Here is a 21438-nt window from a genome sequence, read left to right on the forward strand (position 1 = left end):
GTAAGTAGTTACATAGAGTGGAAATATGGACTGTGGAAGTTTCTAAACTTTATGAGCATATGTGAATCTTTTACAGTCTTGAAGTATGCGCAGGGAATATGTGTGTGTTCCTTTAGTGTTTTGATAAGCTCATCGAAAATTCATGTCCTTTTAACAAAACACATGAACACATTCAAAGAAATAATGTTGTTCTCAGGTGTAACATACATGTATAGTTGAAGTTTAGCTTTTCATCTGAGAGCATTACAAAGCGAACGTATTTTTCTGCTTGAAGTGACAACTAACTTTATGCGTCATGAACAAACGAGAATTTCAAAACAACAGGGAACTGTGATTCAAAGTGCAGGCTAACATTTAAAAAATGGATGGCCTTAAACAATGCTGCTTTTAAACCCCGAACAAGCTGACATTTTAAAGCCTCACATCCACTGGCAACTATTTTTCAACCTAAATTTACCCTGCGTGTTGTACAAAGTTTGCTCTCTGTGAATTTAAGTGGCAAAGTGCAAATGGAAATTCCAGCGCTCTCTAGAATGGCTCCCCTTTTCCTGTCTACGCCCCAGTGTTTCCTGCCTGCTGCATGACTAGGTGTGTTGACTTTCAGATTGGAGCGTCTGACTTTGGGGTACATATTGGTCTAACTGTGGGAAAGGGTGTTGGTTTCTCTGGGTCACCAACCAAACACTAATTCTCCACTTTGAGCTTCCTCTGGCTCCTGTATAATCTTCCCCTCCTCAAACTGAGGACATGCCGGATAGAAGGATCCGTTTAAAATGTTGCTCTGCCTAATTAAAGGCCTCGCAGTCAACATTTCAGGTCTTCTTTTGTTCAAATGCTGTGTATACTTACTCCCCGTGCTTGAGCTGCCCTGTCATAGACAGGTCCATTAGTGCTATTAGCTGCCATGTTAGGTAACTCTGCCCTTTTTAATGAATGTCAGCACACAGAGAGCCTTTAGCTGAGAACTTCCTCACTTCCTGTGAAGGTAAATATTATGGGTTTTTTTTCACTGCATCCACAGCACGGATGTCGTGTCTGTGATGTGTCAGTACGTCTGTAAACCACTCCGGGGACTGTGAGATTATTTTACAAACGGAGCCTCACAGAGGCCTGCCTGACTGCACCTGAACAATACAGTACTTCATTCACAGACTCTGGCTTTCTCTCACTGTGATAAAAATCAAGCCTTTGTAAGCCTCTGCAGCTTCTCCTCTGATGAGGAGGAGAAAACATGTTGTCCAGTCCTCAAAAATAGTGTTTAGTTCCAAATAAAATAGTTTTTGCATTAATGTCATGCCTTTGGCCTGACATCCTTGTGTATCTTCACTGTAATGGAGCTTGAAGTGTAAAAACTCAGTTTTGACAACAACAGATGACTTACAAAGAGCCACACAAAATGTTGGCTAATTACAAAGAAGTAAATAAGGAACAAATATGAAGTGAGAATACCTCTCAGCAAAGATGCTTTGGCTTAGATGCTGATCACAGAAGTCAACATTAAGGTTTTCAGCCAAATTGGACAATTTGTGTGAAGTTTCACACACAAGAATCCACTATATCAAAAATTAACTTTATAATGTGGCGATTTTTATAGATTTAAATGCTTCACTATGAATCATATTTAACTGCTGGAGATCAAAACTGTACAAAAGTTACAAACTACTGCTAATTAATAACAGAACAGACCTTGAAATAGTAGGTTAAAGAAAGAGAGACAGTTAATAAATAATAAATAATCTGTGAATCAACATGCTGACCCTTTTCTTCATCAGCTGCTTGTAGTTAACTCTAAATCAGCTGCTGATTGGCAAACTAACAGCTTATTTATTTATTATTGACTAATTACTTAAATGATAGTACTTTTGTTCCTCCTAAAGTAAAGTGATGCATCATACTGAGTAGTTACAATCCCTTATTACTTCATGATCCATTATTACTTTATGTCAAGTAAAATAAAAAGTTTCATCCTACAAAACTAACAAGTAGCTCCAGAGTTTTTCCTCATCGTATTTAAATATTTACCATCATATTCAGAGCACATATAAGTTCATATTCACATCCATGTGTCAAAGAATGTACTGTTATACATACTGTATATTTCTTATTAATGATCAGTTAAGGACATTAATAATAGCCTGTTTTTCATCAGCCATCAGTCCATCAGCTGATTTCACCAACCTGATTTCTAAACCTGCAGAAAGCTCCTCAACACTGAAGCGACTGGAAATTAACTTCATTCTCCACTAAATCCACTCAAAGATCTTTGTTCTTGATCTGTAAGGTAACATTTTGAAATAGTTTGGAAAATCTCGCCCCTGAAATTGGACCTGGGAAAACAACAGAAGAGGACTGGTGTCTATTTATAAAGCATCAGCATCACTAATGCTACAGAATATGACACATGGATGTGAATATTAGAAACAATAGTCTCATCTCACACACTGAAGATGCAAGAGTAAAAACATTTTTTTTTTAAATACCACTGGACAGAATTATCTTTGCTCTGAAGTGAAGGCACTCCTGGATGTTGATTCATTTGGATGTGATGAATGTTTGACAGAATGAAGAGAAACAGACAACACAGCGGCTTGAAGTGATTAAATAGGTTTATTTGATTTACAGACATGTACATTTTCTATCAACCCCCAGAGGGAGCATCACAGTTCAGTTCTAGAATAATATCCTTTGATTTCTCTAACACCTTTCTTGTACTGACTTGCTCTAAAAATAAAAATAACCTCTGTTTTCTGCTCAACATCAGAAATAGGTTTCTTTATACACAATTCTTGTATGACAAGAAATAGCATATACTCAAAACATCACTTCAGTGATTATTAACATAGAATTACTTGATACAATGGACTTATACTCCTAAAGGATTGGTGCTAAATCAACTAAATTTGGCAAAGTGAAACACAATTCATGACCCATCTGACCAGAGCCAACACCACTCCTGCTGATAAATGACAATATGTCAGCACTTACTGTGAGCATGAAGTGACAGACCTCTGCGGTAGAGGCTGTGAAGTTGATGCTAGGCTATGGTTCAAATAAATCCCTGAACATTAAGTGTGCAAAATGGTTTGATCAGTTGTTCAATAAAACAAAAAAAACAAAAATACAAGAGCTACAAAAATGAATGCAAAAGTATTGCACCCCAACAATGACACCCATAGGTTGTTTTAAAAAAAAAAAATCATCACATTGCAGTTATGTATGTGAGAAATATGGGTAAGATGTCCAATTCATGATCACAGTAAACAAGATGAGTCTTAGTGATGCAGAAAGGTATTGTGTCGTTTCACTGTGATACAAACAGATGAATAAACAGGCATTTATAAACCCGACATACAACAAAGTGTAGTATACTCAAACCTTAAACTTCCCTTTATAGATTATTCTTCATTATGATACAACAAATAAATACATTGCATCCAAGCCATCATTTACAATATATTAAAGTTGCTGCGTGATATAGCTATATATATATCTCTCTATTGTAGTTATTAGAAAAACTCATTTGGTAACATTAAAAAAAACAAACAAAATAAAAAACCAAAACAAAAGAAAACGGATAAAAGTAAGGTAAGAAGCTTAATTCATTAAGATGTAGGTGTGTAAACACGTCAGGTTGGACAGAATCACATTCAGAGAGCTCCACGCAGTTGGAGAGAAGCTAAAGCTAATGATCTGGCAACAAGGACACACAGCCCACACAGCACCCCACACACAGCCAGTGAGTCACGCTCGCACATCAATGCTACAAGAACCACCTGAATGTCTCCCTTTATTCCTATGCTAAGGTCAAACCAATGTTTTCTTGGAGGCCTGCAAAGTGCTTTTTTTTCCTCTTTATGCACAAGTTTCAAAAACTTTGACAATGTTGGTGGCTTCAAGGTTTCAGTAAAACTGTATCCACCAGGTAATATACAACAAAAAAGATCCTTCAAGGTAGTTTCTAATGAAGCTTTTACCTAAAACTTTGTACATACAAGAAACTAGCTGTAGTCATCCTCTCAGAATTTGCATAATTACATGTAAGACACCGTAATTAATGCATAGAGTGATAAAATCAAATCCAGATTCTCTGTCTATCGTGCACTTCTATTTCCTGTGGAAACCTCTATGTCAATTTCTGGTGCAGGTATTGAAAGGGACATCTGAAGACATGCTGGTCTGCTTTCAAAAGGGGATTCCTTGCTTATCCTTTATCAATGATAAGAGGCTGCCATCAGTCGAAACCTGGGGCTGAGGGATTTCCTGTTCCTGTCTGGGATTTTGATTTCCCTCACTCATAAACTGATGAGTGTGACTGCAGCTCTTTACAAAGGTTCTTTCTTCTAATCGTGGAATGGGATATCTACAATTGCGAGGGGGAAAGGTCTCTTTTCACAATGCCTGTTATTGTAACCAGCATGGACTGGACTGGAATCCATCATTAAGAGTGACTCCATCTCTGTGTGGGTGTGTGTGTCCAGAAATTCAAAACCTACAATCAGAGAGCCACCCCATTAAAGGGACACCCAGCTCGCTGATAAGGCAGTGTGGATAACGAATGGTTGGTTTGCACGAAAAAAAAAAAAAATTGTATTGCTTCTTATGTACACAAAAACACAGGTGTTCCTCCTTAAAAGCCAAAAGAGTAGCATTTCATTTACTTTTGGGAAAAGCATTTACATTATAAATGATAGAATATATAATCCAGTGTCCACTTTTAAAAGCCCTGATTGTTTCATCATCCCTCTGAAACAATCATAGACAGTAACCTCCAGTTTCAAATCCAACATCACACAGAAAAACAGAAAGAAATTAAAATAAAATCACAAGTAACCTTGTGAAAAGTAATGTGCAGAAATCTCTCATCTGTCATGTTCTCTGGCACTGTCTACTCTGATTTAAGTGCTAAGAGCTTAAAATTAAAACATGTTTGTGGGGATGAAAGGAAACAGCTGTTGATGTGAACGCTCCAATTTTTAAGGCTGATTCACTGACCGTTAGACAGTAACACTTTTTGGCTCTTGGTTGGCGGCTATGTTTACATGCACAGCAGAATTTTGATCGATTATGAGAATACTGCATTCATCATGTAAACACTGTATTAATGTTTGAAGTTCATGTTGTTAATACTGCGATAAAGATGTGCAGAGTAGTCCGAAATTAGTCACATTATTGGATGCTTGTTTGAACAGATAAACAACACTGAGAATTATACTCCTGAAGCACATTTTAACAAGTTGCTCCACATAACCCAAAGTTTACAGCTACTGTCAGTGTCATCTTCCAAGTGTTGACAGGAAAATTTGCATGGGAGCAACATAGACACCCGTGGAGCTTTGTGACTGCAGATGATCCATATAAACAGTTTAATTAAACTAATTTCATAGCCAAAAGCTGAATTATAGTGTGCATGTAATCATAGGCAGCGATGAAGTCATGAGGGTTGTTGGTGGTCAGTGCAAAATCTGAAGGAATGTAATGACACCATGGCACTTGGTGCAGATTGACAGCCAATGTAAAGGACAGACAGAGACAGACTGTTGGACAGACAGGCAGACAGACAGGGCAGGTTCATGATCAGCATTCAGTAGTATGGCATCAGGAGTCGGAGGGGATCACGGGGGATTTTGCCACCCCACCTCCTTCCTGGAAGGTTCAGTGGATCCTCACAGACAGAGGTGAGGAGGACACCAGCTGTCGGTTGGGTGACTTCAGCACATCGCTGTGGGTGTTCTCACCAGCCTGTGATTTAGAGGCAGTTCAGGAAGGGGCAAGACGCTCCCTGGTTCCAGTTCTAAGCAGCCTCCATGAGCAGGTAAAAATGAAGAGCAGCAGCAGTCAGGAGGAGAAGGAGGAGGGTGATGATCATGGCGGTGAGAATAGGGAGGATGGCATGGGTGTAGTTTTAAAGAGGTGGATCAGCTGCCCTCACTTTTTATCTTCATTTTCTCATCCTTGTTGAGTTTGGTTGCTCCTTCATGACTCCTCATTAGGTTGTCACCTGAATGAGAGAGAGAGAGAGAGAGAGAGAGAGAGAGAAAGAGAGGGCGGGAGGGGAGGAAACAGAGCAGTTAGAGTCTGGCCTCACCGCAGGACATTCTCATGTAATTAATGTTGAGGTCGAAAGCTCCTGGGCCATCTGTTAGGACCTTCCTGATAACGCCTCCACACCAGGACCAGCCTGTGACCTAAATATTTTCCTGCACACAGCATACCAGCACATACCCCCCCCCCCCCCCCCCCCCCCCCTCCACCAACACCACCACCACCCTACTGTCTCATCAAATTCAGTATGTTATTACGCATCTATACACAAATATTAATGACGGAAATGGTTTGCTGAAGTAGCAAAAATACAACGTGCATGATGTTCACTATCTGACTAAAACTTTACTTGCAGTTAAATGTCTCAAAGTAATCTAATGAAGTAAAAGTGCTATCTTTACTGTGTGCCAGTGGTGGAAGACGCATTTAGATCTTTTGAAGTCCAGTAAAAGCAGAATGACTGCAAAGTACTTGTTATGCAGCTGAATGGCTGCAGTCAGTGTAATGTTATTATATATTATGTTGGAGTTGGTCAAGTTTGACCTCATTTTACCAGCTTACATATACTGTTGGGTAGTTTCATCCATAAACTGATCATATTGTATGTAAAATGTTAATGTTCAAAGTAAAGAATAACTTTGGGTGTCAAGTAAATGTAGAGCAGTACAAGTATGAAATAGCACAAAATGGAAATACACAAAAATTTCCTTAAGCACAGGACTTTACTAAATATACTTATGTGCTTTCCTTCACTGCGCTGTGCCTCATTTCCATGAAATGAATTGCTTTGCATGCTCTCTATCCCAAGGACAGACAGAGCAAATCTCATTGCAAATTTTCTACATTTCCATCACTGTTCACTTGCATTGCCCTCACTCACAGTATAATAAATGGATTGTTTTATTCATGTAAAGACATGAATACACTGACAGAGTATTATTTTTACTTGTTCATGACAATTAATTTAGACTTCTTATTATCTCAAACACATGAGCACATAAACCAAGCTCATTTGTGGGGGAAAATGTGGCGCCAGAGGGAAAACTATACTGCATTTGGAGATTAGACCATTAAGCGTCCATGGTGCCATGCTTCTGATCTCTTTAGATTGGATGAGAGAGATGGCAGGGCGTCCCGCTGTTTGTTGTGGTCTGTCATCACAGTGCCCTGGGTGCTCCACTACATAAGCTACTACTGCTGCTACAATAGGATTAGTGCAGGGAGCTCGACGGAGCAATGTTGTGAGCCAGTGTCTTGCACTCAAACCCACAGACCCAGAGACATCTACAGACACAGATCTAGACATACACACTTGTGCATATGTACACATGCAGAAAAACTGCTCCATACGGACAAAGGTAATAAGCTAAAACGGGAGGATTAGTGGATTTTGGAAACAAAGTGGTGTGGTGCTATAGATGCAGATCCAGTCCCTCTGTGGGATGAACCATTTTCCTCAATTATTAGTGCAGTTGTTGCTGTAATCTCTGTGAAATTGTTTATGAGCCGCAACTTAAAATTAAACTGCCCAAACGACGGCATGACAGGGATAATGAGAGCTGTGAATGCTTTGATCTGCACAAGATTGGCCTGCCTCCTCACTGCTTCACTATTACTGTGCTGGAAACTGGTGTCTTCTCAAGCAAAGGGGAGGTCTGATTGGTCTGGCAAGCGAACAAACTCTAGTCAAACCGACTTGTAGTGGTTTTGGCTGGGAGGATGTAAATCGTGACTGAACACTGGCCAAGCTGACATTACTATAGATGTGACTGCCTTCACATTGGAGGACAGATGGAGAGAGCAGTGAATGGGCCTGTAAATGAGACCGGTGGTGTGTTAAAGAGAGAGCGCTGCTGTGGTTTCTTTCTTTTCATTGATTCATCTGATTATGAAAGAAGATCTGAAAGTCAAGGGGCTTTCAGAGTGTATTGTAAGCTGGTCACATCAGAGCCTGGCTGTGTGTGTGTGTGTGTGTGTGTGTGTGTGTGTGTGTGTGTGTGTGTGTGTGTGTGTGTGTGTGTGTGTGTGTGTGTGTGTGTGTGTGGTCTGTGGTTTCTGCCCTACTCGGCTCCTTGAACCCACTGAGCACTGCTGACTGAGGACCCAGAGCTTTTGTTGAATGATAAGAGTGCGAAGAAGGAAAGTATGTGCCTGCAGCTGTGTAAACACTTTTAACAGTTAAAGTTTGGACTGCAGCGACCAAATCAGAGTTTTGCCACATGACATAAATTTCCTCCCGGAGCACTACGGGATTGTGGTTACTGAATAAATGAGTGTGAGGCTCTGCTATCAGATCCCACGCTGATCTTTTGACAGCTCCCTGCTTGGGGAGGTCCTCTAGTTATGGTGCGATGTGGGGCGTATCTGGTCAGCAGAGGCTATTCCTCCTGCAGAAGAAGTTAATTGGATCTCAGTGTATCTGATCCCCGTCTGGGATTGCATCGCCGGAGATTAATAGCTTGTGATGTATAACATCTTAGACGATTACTGCTTCTCCTCGTCATTTATTCAGCGCTTGTGTGTCTTTTCTCTCCTCATCTAAATTCCTCTCCTTCATTTCCACTCCACTTGTCAGGGAACATTTTTCTCTGCAATTTAAACATTTCCCTTAAACTGCCACAGCGTTTGACAATAGGCACCAAATATCTATATTTGGCTTCCTCTGTTTCTCTCTTAATTCTCTCTGCCTCTAACAGCAGCATGTTGTACCTCTGGGTACAGGTCAGACTGAATGTGAAGGGTGGACGTCTGTCATCAGAGAGTGGGTGAACTGTGAACTGTATTGATCTATTGATCTGTTTGTCAGACCCAAGAGAGGAAATATTGCTTGTCACTGATTGGATTATCCTTCAAGACAAATCTGCTGAAAATCAGTCACTTAAGAGCCATTCAGCAGTTGCATGTTGGAATCGAAATGATCAGTTCACAGACGTATTCAACTCTGACCCCATGAAGCTGTAATCATCTATAATTAGCAGCTTTTGACAGCATGGGGAGAATGCTTTAGCTGCTGGGTGTGACAGAGGACTGATGAAACCCTGAGGCTGAGAGCACAAACTGCCACTGAAACCTGAGTACAGTATGTGTGGCAGCCATGTGGGAGCCTTTCATGTCACCTGTCATTAGCTGTGAATGCTAATGTGAACCTGCCAGTGGTAATAACTGAAGTATTTTACAGCAACCACACCAGTGGTTTTGCATATTTTAGCCCATTAACTACAAACTATGTAGCCCTAGATACTGCAGTAGACTATTTTTCAAAGCATACCACGATTTCTAGATTGATTTCCTCCCTTCCAGACTGCCATCGCCTCACATTCATCAGTGCACCATGCAAATTTACATGCAGAGTTTGCAGAGCTCCTTGTGAAGGGCGATCCATCACACCATTTTTTTGCATCACATTTTATGTGGTGATGCAGCTGCAAACACAAAGTGTTTGGAACCCTCATTGTAGTATATTCGATTTACTTTGACACCGCAGATTAGAAATTTGGCCAGCTGTGTGTATTATCTGTGTAATCTAATAATACAAGAAACAATAAAATTCACATTACCCTCTCACAATTTCTTTCGTCTTCTGAGACAGAATTCCCAGTAATATATCGGACTGAATTATTATCTCTGTCTTAAAATTTAAGACTTAAAGATTAGGAATCTTTGTTTTTGTTCTTTTGTTTTTTTGTTCGCTTTCATTTCTATATTTTTTCCTAAAATGTGTTGTACGGGGGACAATCGTATTTCATTGTGCAGTTCAGTATTGTAATGCAATACAGCACTGCACAACTGCCAGACTTTTACCTTGAAGGCAATGCTTTTAATCAGCCGATGCTCAAATGTCAGATGTCAGACCCTGCCCTTGTATGCACAGAGGAACATCTTTACAAGGGTCAGAACTGAGGTATGACAGACCGATAGACCACCAGGACACTCCTGAAAGTGTATTATGTTTTCCTAAGTAAAACCCTGCTTTCCTTTTCTGAGTTGTTTTACAGTTTCCCAGATTTTCCTTGTGCCCAACCCAAAGTCTGTATAGCCTCCCTGAACTTCTCCCACACCTGGGTTTTTGGGTCTGTGACCACTGCATCCGCAGCCCTTTTGGCTTGCCAATACCCATCTGCTGCGATGGGAGACCCCTACAAGTCCTGAAAGGGCTCCTTCTTAAGCCTGATGTCCTCCTTCACTGGAGCAGGTTCTCAGGTTACTGCTGTGACAGGCAACGTCAACCTTCTTAATACAGCTTCGAGCAGCCGTCTCTACAATGGAAAAAAATTCCCCTAGGATACCTGAGAAATTCTTTCAGAGGAGGGAGTTAAGGACCTCATGGACAGGGGCCTCAGCCAGGTGTTCCCAGTTCACCCTTGCTACACATTTGGGTTTAAAAGGTCTAGCAGTTTCCCTGATCATCTGCTCCAACTCACCACCAGGTGGTGATCAGTTGACAGCTTCACTCCTCTCTTCGCCCGAGTGTCCAACACATACGGCCGCAGGTCTGATGATACGACCAAAAAGTCGATTATACATGGCCTAAGGTGCTCTGAAACTCTGAAAAAGCGGGTGGGCCCACAAAATGGCCAGGCCAAATGTTTCAGGCATTGCCTAACTAGGCTCCATGAGGCAAGACCTGGCCACCATATGTCCTCTGGTGAGCCCCTCTCCCAGGTGTGGCTCCAGAAAACACAGCTTCCAGGATCACAGGGATACACAAAGCCCTCCACCACGTTAAGGTGGCAATTCTTGGAGGGGTATTCAGCCAAGTGTGAAGCATCTGGGATGACAGTCAGCATCTCCGGGTTGAGAGCGAGTTGCTGCCTCAAATGAAAGAGGATAAATATTGTGGAGAGCTGGAGTAGAACTGCTGCTCCTTTGCTTTGAAAGTAGCCATATGAGTTGGTTCGGGCATCTGATCATGGTGCTTCCTGGACACGCAGGAGAGACTATGTATCTCAGCTGGCCAGGGAATGCCTTGCGAAGGCTGCAGGGAAGAGGGATGTCTGGACTACTGTCCTTAACTCGCTGCTACTACGACCTGACTCTGGACAAGCAGCAGAAAACTAATGGATGGATTTAAGATCCTGAAGGCATCCCCTCCACTGCTCACATGAATTTGCCCCTTCATACTTTTTTTCACCAGTGTGATTAATGCCCAGAAATAGTGTAACTAGATGCAGTTGTAGCAGATGATCACACTGGTTTTGAAAGAAATCTTGATGGTGCAATTTTATTGTGTACATTTGTGTACATACACAAATAAACTCAGATAAATAAATGCAGATAATGTTGGAAGGACATGATTAGAAAGCTGTAAAACCTTGACCTCTTGGCTAAACATGATAACCTTTACAAGTAAGTCGCAACAGTTTCCTTGTCCTTCTAATCAGTGAGTCGCAGTTTAATCTTATTATTCTTTACAGGCAACTACAGTAGGTCCCCATTGTACTGCCACACAGAGTTGTCTGGTGTGCTGCCAATAATTGTGTCTTTTTTTTTTTTCTTCAGTTAATAATTAGAGAAGTTTTGCACCATGTGTGTGAGTCTGATAAAGACAGGAAGGAGGGAAGGCAGCTCAGGTCCTGATAAGATGCCAGATAGTTGGTCAAATAATCACCACTCCAAGAATGCCTGATCCCTCCCTGAGCACAATAGGATGGGAAATGGATCATTCATCAATCATTTGTATATCACCATATCTATCACCCCCAACGTTTACTCCACCATAAAGCTCTGGGTAGCCTCCAGTCAAAGTCTGCTTTAAATCCAGAAAATCTTGTTTTCAGATCTCTGTGTCTCGTAATGAAAGGGGCTCTACATAAATGCCGCCTGCCAGGTAATGAGGAGAGAGCTTTATAAATGCTAATGGTCCTGGACCATCTCTTTGTTATCAACCGTGTAAAGTGCTCGTAGAACTGCTGATGTGAAAAGCACTAAAGTGCAACAGCTTCTTTATGGGAAAAGGCAATTTACCTGGTCATACCTTGACTGAGGAGGGTGGTCGCGTCAGCTGGTTCAACCTGAGGAGAGAAGAATAGTTTTAGGAATGAAGGGAACACAAAAACTTTTAGACAGCTATTTTAAAACCACATTCAGCATTCATTATTCGCCTATTCTGAGTCTGTCTCTTTTTTTAAACCAGGTTTTTCCTGATTTCATTCTTACAAACTGTTTTTCTCTGTCTCTCAATCAGGCTGCAGTGCTCAGCCTGCCTTGACCCACACTGGATGTGTACTGCATTGCCACGGCAGATGAGACAGTTCTGCCCTCACACATCACTAAGTGTAAATGTGGACTGGGTGAATGTGTGGGGAGGCAACACGCACTGAACCCAAGCTATTAATGGCAACCCTGCAGCCAAAAAAAGCTAACAACCTAGAAATAATAAAGCACTCTTTAAGGCTGGAAATAGACAAGCGCGCTCCAGTGAGTAACTCGTTCAGCTCCGTGCCTTTTATAAATAGAGCTGAGTATCTGAGGACACACTCAAAGCTGCAAAATCCTCTGTAAAGTCTGAGAGAATTTATAAATGCGAGCTTTATAGCACGAATGGAATCTATACATATCACAGTCACAGAACAACCGTAGTCGTACAAAGTTGTGGATGTTGTCATTTTTCTTGGTCCCCGAGGTGCTGTTTGCAGCTTGTTACATAAGAGCTGCTGCTGGTTAAGTTTGATTTATTTTTTTCTTCACTGGGATGTTTAGTACAAATCTGTACACTTCTATAGAGGCCTTTCATAGACTATGTGAGGTATGCAACAGTATGTTTGCTGTGTGTACATACCTGGATATAATCCAACAGGCTGGTGTATGATTAACCCATTTACAGGTGAGGTATACAGGCAAAGGTGGATGGGAACAAGTCAAGTCTTTTGTTTCAAATATGATACAATCAATATGATATATCAATTAATAAAGTTTGGTATCACTTTCTAATAAGGCAGATTATTAGCATTTATAAGTGCAAACTTGATTTTTACTACCATTTTACTATTAAATGATATATTAACCATTATAATGCCTTTATAAAGGGTGACTTATCATAATAAAGATGGTGTGTTAGCTTTGAAATGTAGCTGTGTAATCTCTAAAACACAAAGCCGACCTCTACACAGTAAAGGATCATATCTGTGAAAAAGGACACACAGGAATAACCTTCCAGTGACTTCATGCGTGTCTGTTTCATATCTGGACTTTTTAACTCCATCTGCTGTTCCATTAGCTTTGCCCTACAGCATGTGGTGTGAAAGTCAAGGGGTTGTGGTTAGATATAGTTTGAGTGAACGTCTGCCATCTGCCCATGCTGTGCAATAATGTGGTCAAATAGCCTGAACCACATATTGGACCACAAACTACTATCTATTACTGCCACGACGGCAAGAGTGTGACTTTTCTTTTAGTCATTGTTTCACATTTCTTCCTTTCCCCCCCCAGAATAGACCCAACAGAAACATGGCTTACTGGTGGCAGCCATGGATGTGTACCTTTGCAAAAAGCCCTTTAAATCTGTATATTAACATTACACTGAGGAAATATTAACAGCTTGGATGGTATCTTGACTGTATTATAAAAAAATTAAATCCTCCAGTTAGTGGTTCAACAAAAGTTCCACGAACGTTGTCTGATGGCATTTCTTTAGTTTTTATGACTACAAAGAAGCTCTCTCTGGTTAAGATATGCTGAAATCTCTCCCATCTCTCCTAATGAAGGGTTTTGGCGTGGGAACGACCAGAAACCAACTCCACAGGGTGAAGAAAAAGAGACTGCAGACAGACGTCAGACATCAGACTGCCATCCTGTCTAAAAATGTCCGCCATCTTCTACAGGAAGGAAGTCATTTCTGAGAGCGCTGGCACCAGGGGAGCAAGTCAATGTGATAAAAAAGTAGGAAAAAATAGTCAGAAGAAACAAGGAGTCATGTCTCACCCTCTGAAAGACGATGAGTAAGTTTGTTTTAGCCTTTTAAGGCCATGACCAGCTGCCATGCCCTCACGTGTTCACTTCTTGAGAGAGGAAAATATGAATGCATGAATAAGAGGGGCGGTAGCTAGTAAAAGTCTAAGTAAGCACACTTTAACAAATTGATGACTAGAACAGCTTGTGTCAGCTCTGGAGCACTTTTAGCTGACTGGGGCTTTCTTTTTGCTCAAGGGCCTTTCTGAGTCTTGCAGGGTTGGCACCACTGTTGGCATCACTGGGCAACTTGTCTCTGACATGCGTCACACTCCAGCATCAGGTTAAAAGAGCACAGCGTTGTCCAGAAATGTCTCTAGCCTCTTTGTGTCTGCATGGCACTCAAACACTTAAACCAATATTATTGCTGCTTCTTCTGCTTCTTGCACTGAGGTGGTGTGTTTGGATTTTTGGAGCTCTCACTCAGAAAGTTAGTGGAGGACAACTCAAGCAAGTATTAAATATTTAAAGAATGAATGACTAAATAATAAGTGAAATAATGACTAGTTACTGAAACAATGTCTGAGTCACTTACTGTTTCTCAGCCTTCTCTCTGTCATCCAGGAAAAACAATGCAGTGGCCAGGAAAAACATGCCCCCCAGGACGATGATAAAGGGACAGAGCATGAGGGCATAGCCCAAACTGAGGAACTGCCACAGCGCTGACGTTGCATAGCTCTCCTGGAGGGCGTCGGAGATCTGCACCCAGGCACGCCACCACAAATACACAATGACAAAACATACACCCACATCCCCACCAAAACCACCACACACACACACACACACACACACACACACACACACACACACACACACATAAACACAGTCACAGACACAAGAGAAGAGAAATTTGGTTCACACAAATTATCCAGCAAAAAGTCTTAAAATATCCTGCCATGCTCTGACACACTACATGATGCTATGCTGGATACACACTCACAGTAAGCACTTTACCAGAGTGAGTCCTGCATGTTTCGTCATAGCAACAGATAACACCGACACACAGCGTGATGTAAGATGGCCTGTTTTCGTTTTAAGCGTGGCAGGATTTCACAGCTAGGAGCTCATATTGCAGCTGAAGGCTTGAGTAACACTGGCGGTCAGTCTGTCGTGCATGGCGCAGATGAAAACAACAGCTGTAGAACAGTGGGTGTGATATGATCATTTCTGCCTCCCGGCATCACTCACAGGGCAGCTCTCAGACACACATACATCACTGTACTGACAATTGTACGGAGAGGGGGCTGCTTTTAGCAGGATTGTGTGGAGGTATGCACAGCAGGAAGAGGGTGGGTGGGGGGGGCGCTGAGCGGCCATAGGTCACCCAGGCTGAAGCACATTGATTATATGTTAGCATCAGCAGAATGAGATTCTGGAGAACTGCTGACAGGAGGATGTCGGAGGGAGCGTCCGCGTGCGTACAATATGTGCATGTGCAAGGTGTGTGAGCGCATGCAAGCATCATGAGGTGTGTGTGACAAAATCTGGTGTATGTCCAGCAGCTGTGTGTGTGTTTGTGTGTGTTTGTGTGGCCCGTGCAGTGTCTATTTCATCAGGTACAGTAAATTGCCTGCACAGTACAGCTTAGCTAAAAATACATAGTGAACTGCTGCAAGTCTAATTATCGAGCCGGAAGGCATTTCTTGGGAGATTGCTGAGAGATTGTTCCTGGTGTTCCCCTGCCACTCACTCTGCCTGTGGCCATGTCCTATGCGTGCAGTACAGGAGGAGTCCATTTTGTGTTCCTCGGGGGATTCTTATGTGACAACTGCCTTGGTCTACGTGCTGATAGAGGAGGATCTTGGCTCAAACACAGGAGAATTTCAGATGTACTAAAGCACAGGGAGTGGTAGTTGTGTGGCATGTGGACACCGATATCTGCAGGCGTTCCCTCAAAAAGCAACTGTGGTGAATTGGAAACACCACATTGCTTTGTAGAGCTGAGTACATCATCTGCAGGTCTGTTTGGTGCAGAACCCAATTGTGAACCAAAAGGACTGACTCACTCGTTCACTCACTTTCTCCCGTGGTTGCTTAGCAATAACCACCAGGCTGTTTTTCTTGAGACTGTCTACTTTGCTCATTCACAGGATTTGTGCCAGTGTGCACTGGTGGCTCTGTATCTGCCTGCGCTCAGTGTGCGTCACGACAAGTCCATCGCACACGCGTGCTAAACCTCAGTTCAGGAACGGAGGCAGTGAGTGGTGACGCACTAGGAGCATCCTGTGTATCGTCGCTCTGCGGTTTGTGGAGGAGTGAGAAACCTCCGGACATTCAGTATGTCACTCAGAGGAGAGTCATGACCCCGGAGGCTGGATGGAGAAAGCCGGGGTGACTGGCTAACTGTGGGGCCGTGTCTGGGTAACTCTGGTTGGCAGTGTCTGTGTGTGTTTGTTCTGTAGGCTGCAGTACTCTGACATTTGGAGCTTGGACTGTGGAATATTATTGGAATATTACCAGAGCAGTGGTATTGTACAGTAGCCTCCCTTTTCCACAAATGCTATAAGATTGAAACTCGAGCTGCAAATGACAATTATTTTATTTATTTTGTTATTATTATTAGTTATTTTGTTATTTACTTTATCAAAATCAGAAAATAGTGAAAAAAAGTGGCCATCAAAAGTCTAATCCAACCGGAAAGCACCAATTGAAACATTTAAATCAGCAGAATTAAAGTGATTCAGACAGCGTCAGACAGTTTTTTTTTCAAAGAAATGCATCTCTAAATATGTCAATAGAAAATTTGCACAATGTAAGATGACACTGGGTTTTATTTGATCTGCAGAAACAATACAGCCCCAGCCTTTGAGCCTGATTCCGCGAATTTGGATTCTTTTTCAGTGCCAGTTTTGTTCAGTCTTTTGAAGAACTTGTCAGTACTTGGAGATAACTTACAGCTCCCTTTATCTGGCTTTGACAACACTTTAACATTTCCATTTTGGGAGGGTGGGGGGGGGTGCAGGACACTTTCAATGTAGCTCGACAGGCAGCTGCGTCTGTTGCCAGCCTGTCAGGCCCCGACAGAGGATCTTGAGGATCGGTTTGATTCACTAATCAAAGACTTCAACTGCCTTTGTTATCATGACCTCGGCTGTGAGCCAGAGGCATGACAGTAAAGCACTATGTAAACACATAACACTAAGGCAGTCTGTTCTCTCTCAGCCATTGACTGGCACCAAAACCACTTATATCATAAATACTGATATAAGTATAGATTTTGATGTGTTAGATTGATGTTATTTCACGGCAGCATGTGTTTGTGTCTTGTCTATGTAAAAAGGTAAACTTATCCTTTCTCTTTATAGGCTCAGATCTGCCATACAGAGTGGTTACCTCCGTGGAGTTACTGTTTAACTTCAGAAATGTTCATTGTCTGTTGTCTGGAACGATGAGAACGCAGCTTGACAGTCTGAGGTGAATCCTGTTTCACACTCCATTGAATAGCGAGCAGCACTTGTATTCTGGCTTCCTGGATATTATTCTTAGAGTGTGTGTGTGAGGTTGGAGGTGGGGGGGGGGGGGGGGGGGGGGGGGGGGGGGTGATGGGGGCTGGGGGGGGGGGGGTGGTGATGGGGGCTGGAGGGGGGGCTGACTGTGACCTTGAGAGGCCTAGTGGCCCAGTGAGACCCACTCTCTCATCTGCTAACCAGTCACATACAGTAACACTGGCCCCTCCTTCGAACCATGAGATTTACTAGAAAACGCCACGGACAGCCTGAAGAGCAGAGTGGTGAAATCACGGCTCTGTTCACCAGCTCTCCTGAGACTTGTGCTAAAAGCTCCTCTTGTACCTCACTTTGCACTGGCCCACTTAGAGCAAGAGCTGAACTGGTATCTGAATGCATCGTGTGTGTATGAATGGGGTGCTCACAGATATTCTGAAGCAGTACGTTCCTGCTGGGATTTATGACCCAGAGGTAAATCTTAAATATATTCCCCTTCACCACCTGATCACACCACGCATTGCTGCTTCTGGGAAAGTCTTACCAGGCCTATCAGGTACGGACTTCCCGCGTCACCCAGGAGATGCGAGGTGAAGCTCTGAAAGGCGACTGCTGTTGCCCTCCGCGTGGGAATAACGACAAACTGCACAGAGACAGGAAGAAACAGAGGGTGAAAAATACATGACACTGTGTGACGTGATGAAGATACAGAGGCAGAAAGATTCAGTCAGCCATGTTAGAACAATTCCTGCTGTCGTCAATTATGTACAAAGAGCCCACCTCTTTGGGTCAGGACACCTCAGGCAGACCTGTCAGTCACAATAAAAGAAACGGTAATGGCCTGTCTCTATCTCGACATACTCACCACAGTCTCCAACCTCATTACAAATTAAGGAGCTGACTGGTAAAACCCACCTTACTGGAAGTCTTCGCTCACTTAACCTGCTGTTTTCGCTTTTACATACTAAAACATACATGAGAGAAAGGGCTCCTCTCCATTTGTTTTTTCACAAGTGGTATATGAAACAGATTCAGTCCAGACAGTAATTGTCAGCTCCACCCAAACTGTAGCCTACCAAGTCCACTCACCCATTTAACAACTCCGAACTATTCCTAGTTGGATCACCGCCATTTGGAATTGTTTGTTACAGGAATTTCCAGTGACCAAGCGAATAAGTATAGGTTCTCGGTACTTACCATTAAAATGTCTGCTGTTATTGCCCAGTTCAGGAAAAGCAGCGTCTCTCCTATAAAGATGCAAACCTAAATAAAGAAGTAGAAATTGCTCAGTTAGTGGTGCTAATTAAGATCAGCTAATTTGTGCTGCACAGAAGACTGGTAACTGGACGTGAAGCTGAAAGAGGAGGTTGCAGATATTGCTCCCGTGTGTGGGAATCCGATGCTGAATAAAAGTGCTTTGGCTGTGGTGGTTTAAAAACATGTTATTATGTTGTGGCCCAATTATATGTGGATGTGCAGGCCTTCATTTTGGTCCCACTGAGCCGAGAATTTAGCCTGAGAGCTGAAAAACAGCATAGGATGATAAGGATTGTTTATTCTTGTCAACGCTGTATATTCAAAGTCGAAACATTTTCACACTTCCTACAGTTAGAGCCAGCTGCGAGATTTGAATTTATGTCCTGCTTCTGAAAGGGTGGAGCAGAAAATGTAAACTTTAAATTACAGAGTGGAGTTGACATATTTTATGTACATGTGGGCTACTGTATGTACACTGTATGTACACAGGCTGGAAGCATCTGGTGTTTCTATTTGGCCACTTTCTTAAAAACAGGCCCAGAGGGATCTGGTTGTAGTGGAATCTCGTGTATCTGTATTGACTGGTTTTGTCTGGCACAGTTTAACACGGCCGGGTGATGTGTGCTTCCTGCTGGGGAATAACCCTTCTGCGAGTGTGCCAGACCTACAGTACAGTACAGAGGGCTACAGAAGGCGTCTGACAGTGGAGATGTAGACAGGTCTGTTCTGAGAGCTGCGAACTAGACACCGTGACCGACATGCTGCCTCTTAGAAGACAGAAGCCCAGCCTTTCCTCAGATTAGCTGTGTGTTGACGAGACAACAGCTGCGAAGGGTCAGTCGGCCTCGACAGAGCAGCACCCACTGTAACAACCACGTCACGCCCTATAATATAACACATCTGTCAGCTCTTTGCCATGAAACCTGAGTCGATCATTTACAACTGCTGCTGCATAGAGAGATGATTTAATTTTGTACAGTCGAGTAGTCTGAGAAGAAGTGAAGTCTGAAGTTACGGCCCGTTACAGTTAAAAGATCATTATTTTTGTACATTTTCACACAGTGAAATACTTTGTTCTTGGATGCTAATCAGACTGAAAACGCTCTGTAAGATATAAAACATTTGACAGAATTAACCATCTGTATCTTTACACTTTACAACCTATAAGAAAGAAACCAAGTGTCACATGATTACATGAGCAAAAGGTAAAGCCTATTTCTGTCACACAGTAATTGTATGAAATTGAGTTGGACAGATCTGTAATCGTGTAATGAATATGGATCCTTCCACACCTCAGGTCTAATTGGCTGAGTCATGCCTCTGTCAAACACTTGATAAACCTGTACCTCTGACCTCGTGGAAGCTCAGATAAATTTTAATTTGTTAAATCAAAATCATTATTTATATCGGTAATTATTTGTCACTTAGGAACTACTTTGCTTGGCAGCTGTTGAACGACTGCAGTATATTAACCCGAACATACAAACATCATTGCATTCATAATCGCACAACCCACGTGTACTGTAAAAGAAATCCTGCACCGATCCAGCAGTGAGGCACAGTAAAAAGTCAGAGGCCAAACTTGCTCATGTCAGCCAAGGTCACATATTTAGGATGTGGAAGTCTGTTTGTTATGTTCCTTTACACGCATGGGAAATATTTTCTGTCTTTCCAAGCTTTCCATCATTGGTCAACTTGTTGAGAGTCAGTTCCTATTCCTTTGTCTCAGATAAGAGTGAGAAATGTGTGCTTGGTGAGTCCAACAGCTCAGAGTGCATTGTTTCAGGGCAGTGATTGTTAAGTTGTTAAGCCCTTTCCTGCTTCAAAAGTCAGGCAATCAGACACACGAGCTCTCTGCTCATTTGCCTGAGACTCTCAACCTTTGGCCAGATGAGGTATGAAACTCAGGTACATGCAGCAGCTCCTGAGGACATCTCAGTCTAACCTGCAATTAAACTATTCATTATGAGGAGCGACACCCACTCTCTGCCTCTGGGCCTGAGAGAAAGTGGCATCCTGATTTAAACACTAACACCACCCTGGTGAGCTTTTACAAAGCTTTGTCTTGTTAGAATGGTTACCATACTTTGTCTTTTAATTCCCAGTCCCTAGGGCTAATCTATAATTAACATACTGATTTCACTCTTTGTCAGGGGGACGTCTCTCACTGAAGATCTGTTGATTCTTGGAAGTAGGAAAACAAAGTTGGACTTAATCACAAGGTTTGAAAAGGAGGCAACTTCCTCCTGCAGACACAATAAATATACACAACAGCTACAAAAGATGAGCCTTACGTAAGCTCCTACGATGCTCTTCTTGGCCACCACAAAGATGAGGCAGATGAAGATGGCTGAGCCCAGCATGCTGACGGCACATACGAGAGGGTCGGCTCGCTCCGTCTTCTGGCGACACAGGCGCGTGGTGGCCGCCCCGATGACCACGCCTAACAGCCCTGTCACACAGGTGATCGCCCCGAAGATTAGACTAGACAGGAGAGCAGAGAAGAGAGGAAATATATCTGTTACTTCATTTATGTATCAAGCAACTTCTTGTTGCATTCAACCACGCAGAAGACGTTCAGACTCAGGTATGAACCCTGAAGAAACCGCACTGTTCAGTAGAAATGGAGGAACATTGAAACACTTCCAAAAATAAATATTTCTATAGAATATAATGGCATAGAGCCAACTAAACCCAGTTCATCCAGCTTTTTACATGTGGTTCACAAAGTATGCTGGTATCTATTACA

The 21438-nt window shown here is 42.5% G+C and overlaps 1 protein-coding gene across 2 annotated transcripts in view; it reads right to left on the reverse strand.

The window, feature by feature from the left end:
* Positions 1-3188: 3188 nt before the first annotated feature.
* spns2 (spinster homolog 2 (Drosophila)) overlaps positions 3189-21438 on the reverse strand; it is a 62872-nt gene continuing 44622 nt past the window's right edge. Inside the window, exons 8-13 of one of the 2 annotated variants that reach the window (XM_041050871.1) lie at positions 20984-21173; positions 18630-18695; positions 17977-18075; positions 14525-14688; positions 12017-12053; positions 3189-5998 (exon numbers count right to left, since the gene is read on the reverse strand). In XM_041050871.1, coding sequence (XP_040906805.1) covers positions 5987-5998; positions 12017-12053; positions 14525-14688; positions 17977-18075; positions 18630-18695; positions 20984-21173 — 568 coding nt within the window. In that variant the 3' untranslated portion in view covers positions 3189-5986. Of the gene's footprint in view, positions 5999-12006; positions 12054-14524; positions 14689-17976; positions 18076-18629; positions 18696-20983; positions 21174-21438 lie in introns of both variants that reach the window. The other variant, XM_041050872.1, reaches the window with a different exon arrangement.

The sequence above is a fragment of the Toxotes jaculatrix genome, chromosome 12 (genome assembly GCF_017976425.1).
Source record: "Toxotes jaculatrix isolate fToxJac2 chromosome 12, fToxJac2.pri, whole genome shotgun sequence".
NCBI classification, from domain to species: domain Eukaryota; kingdom Metazoa; phylum Chordata; class Actinopteri; family Toxotidae; genus Toxotes; species Toxotes jaculatrix.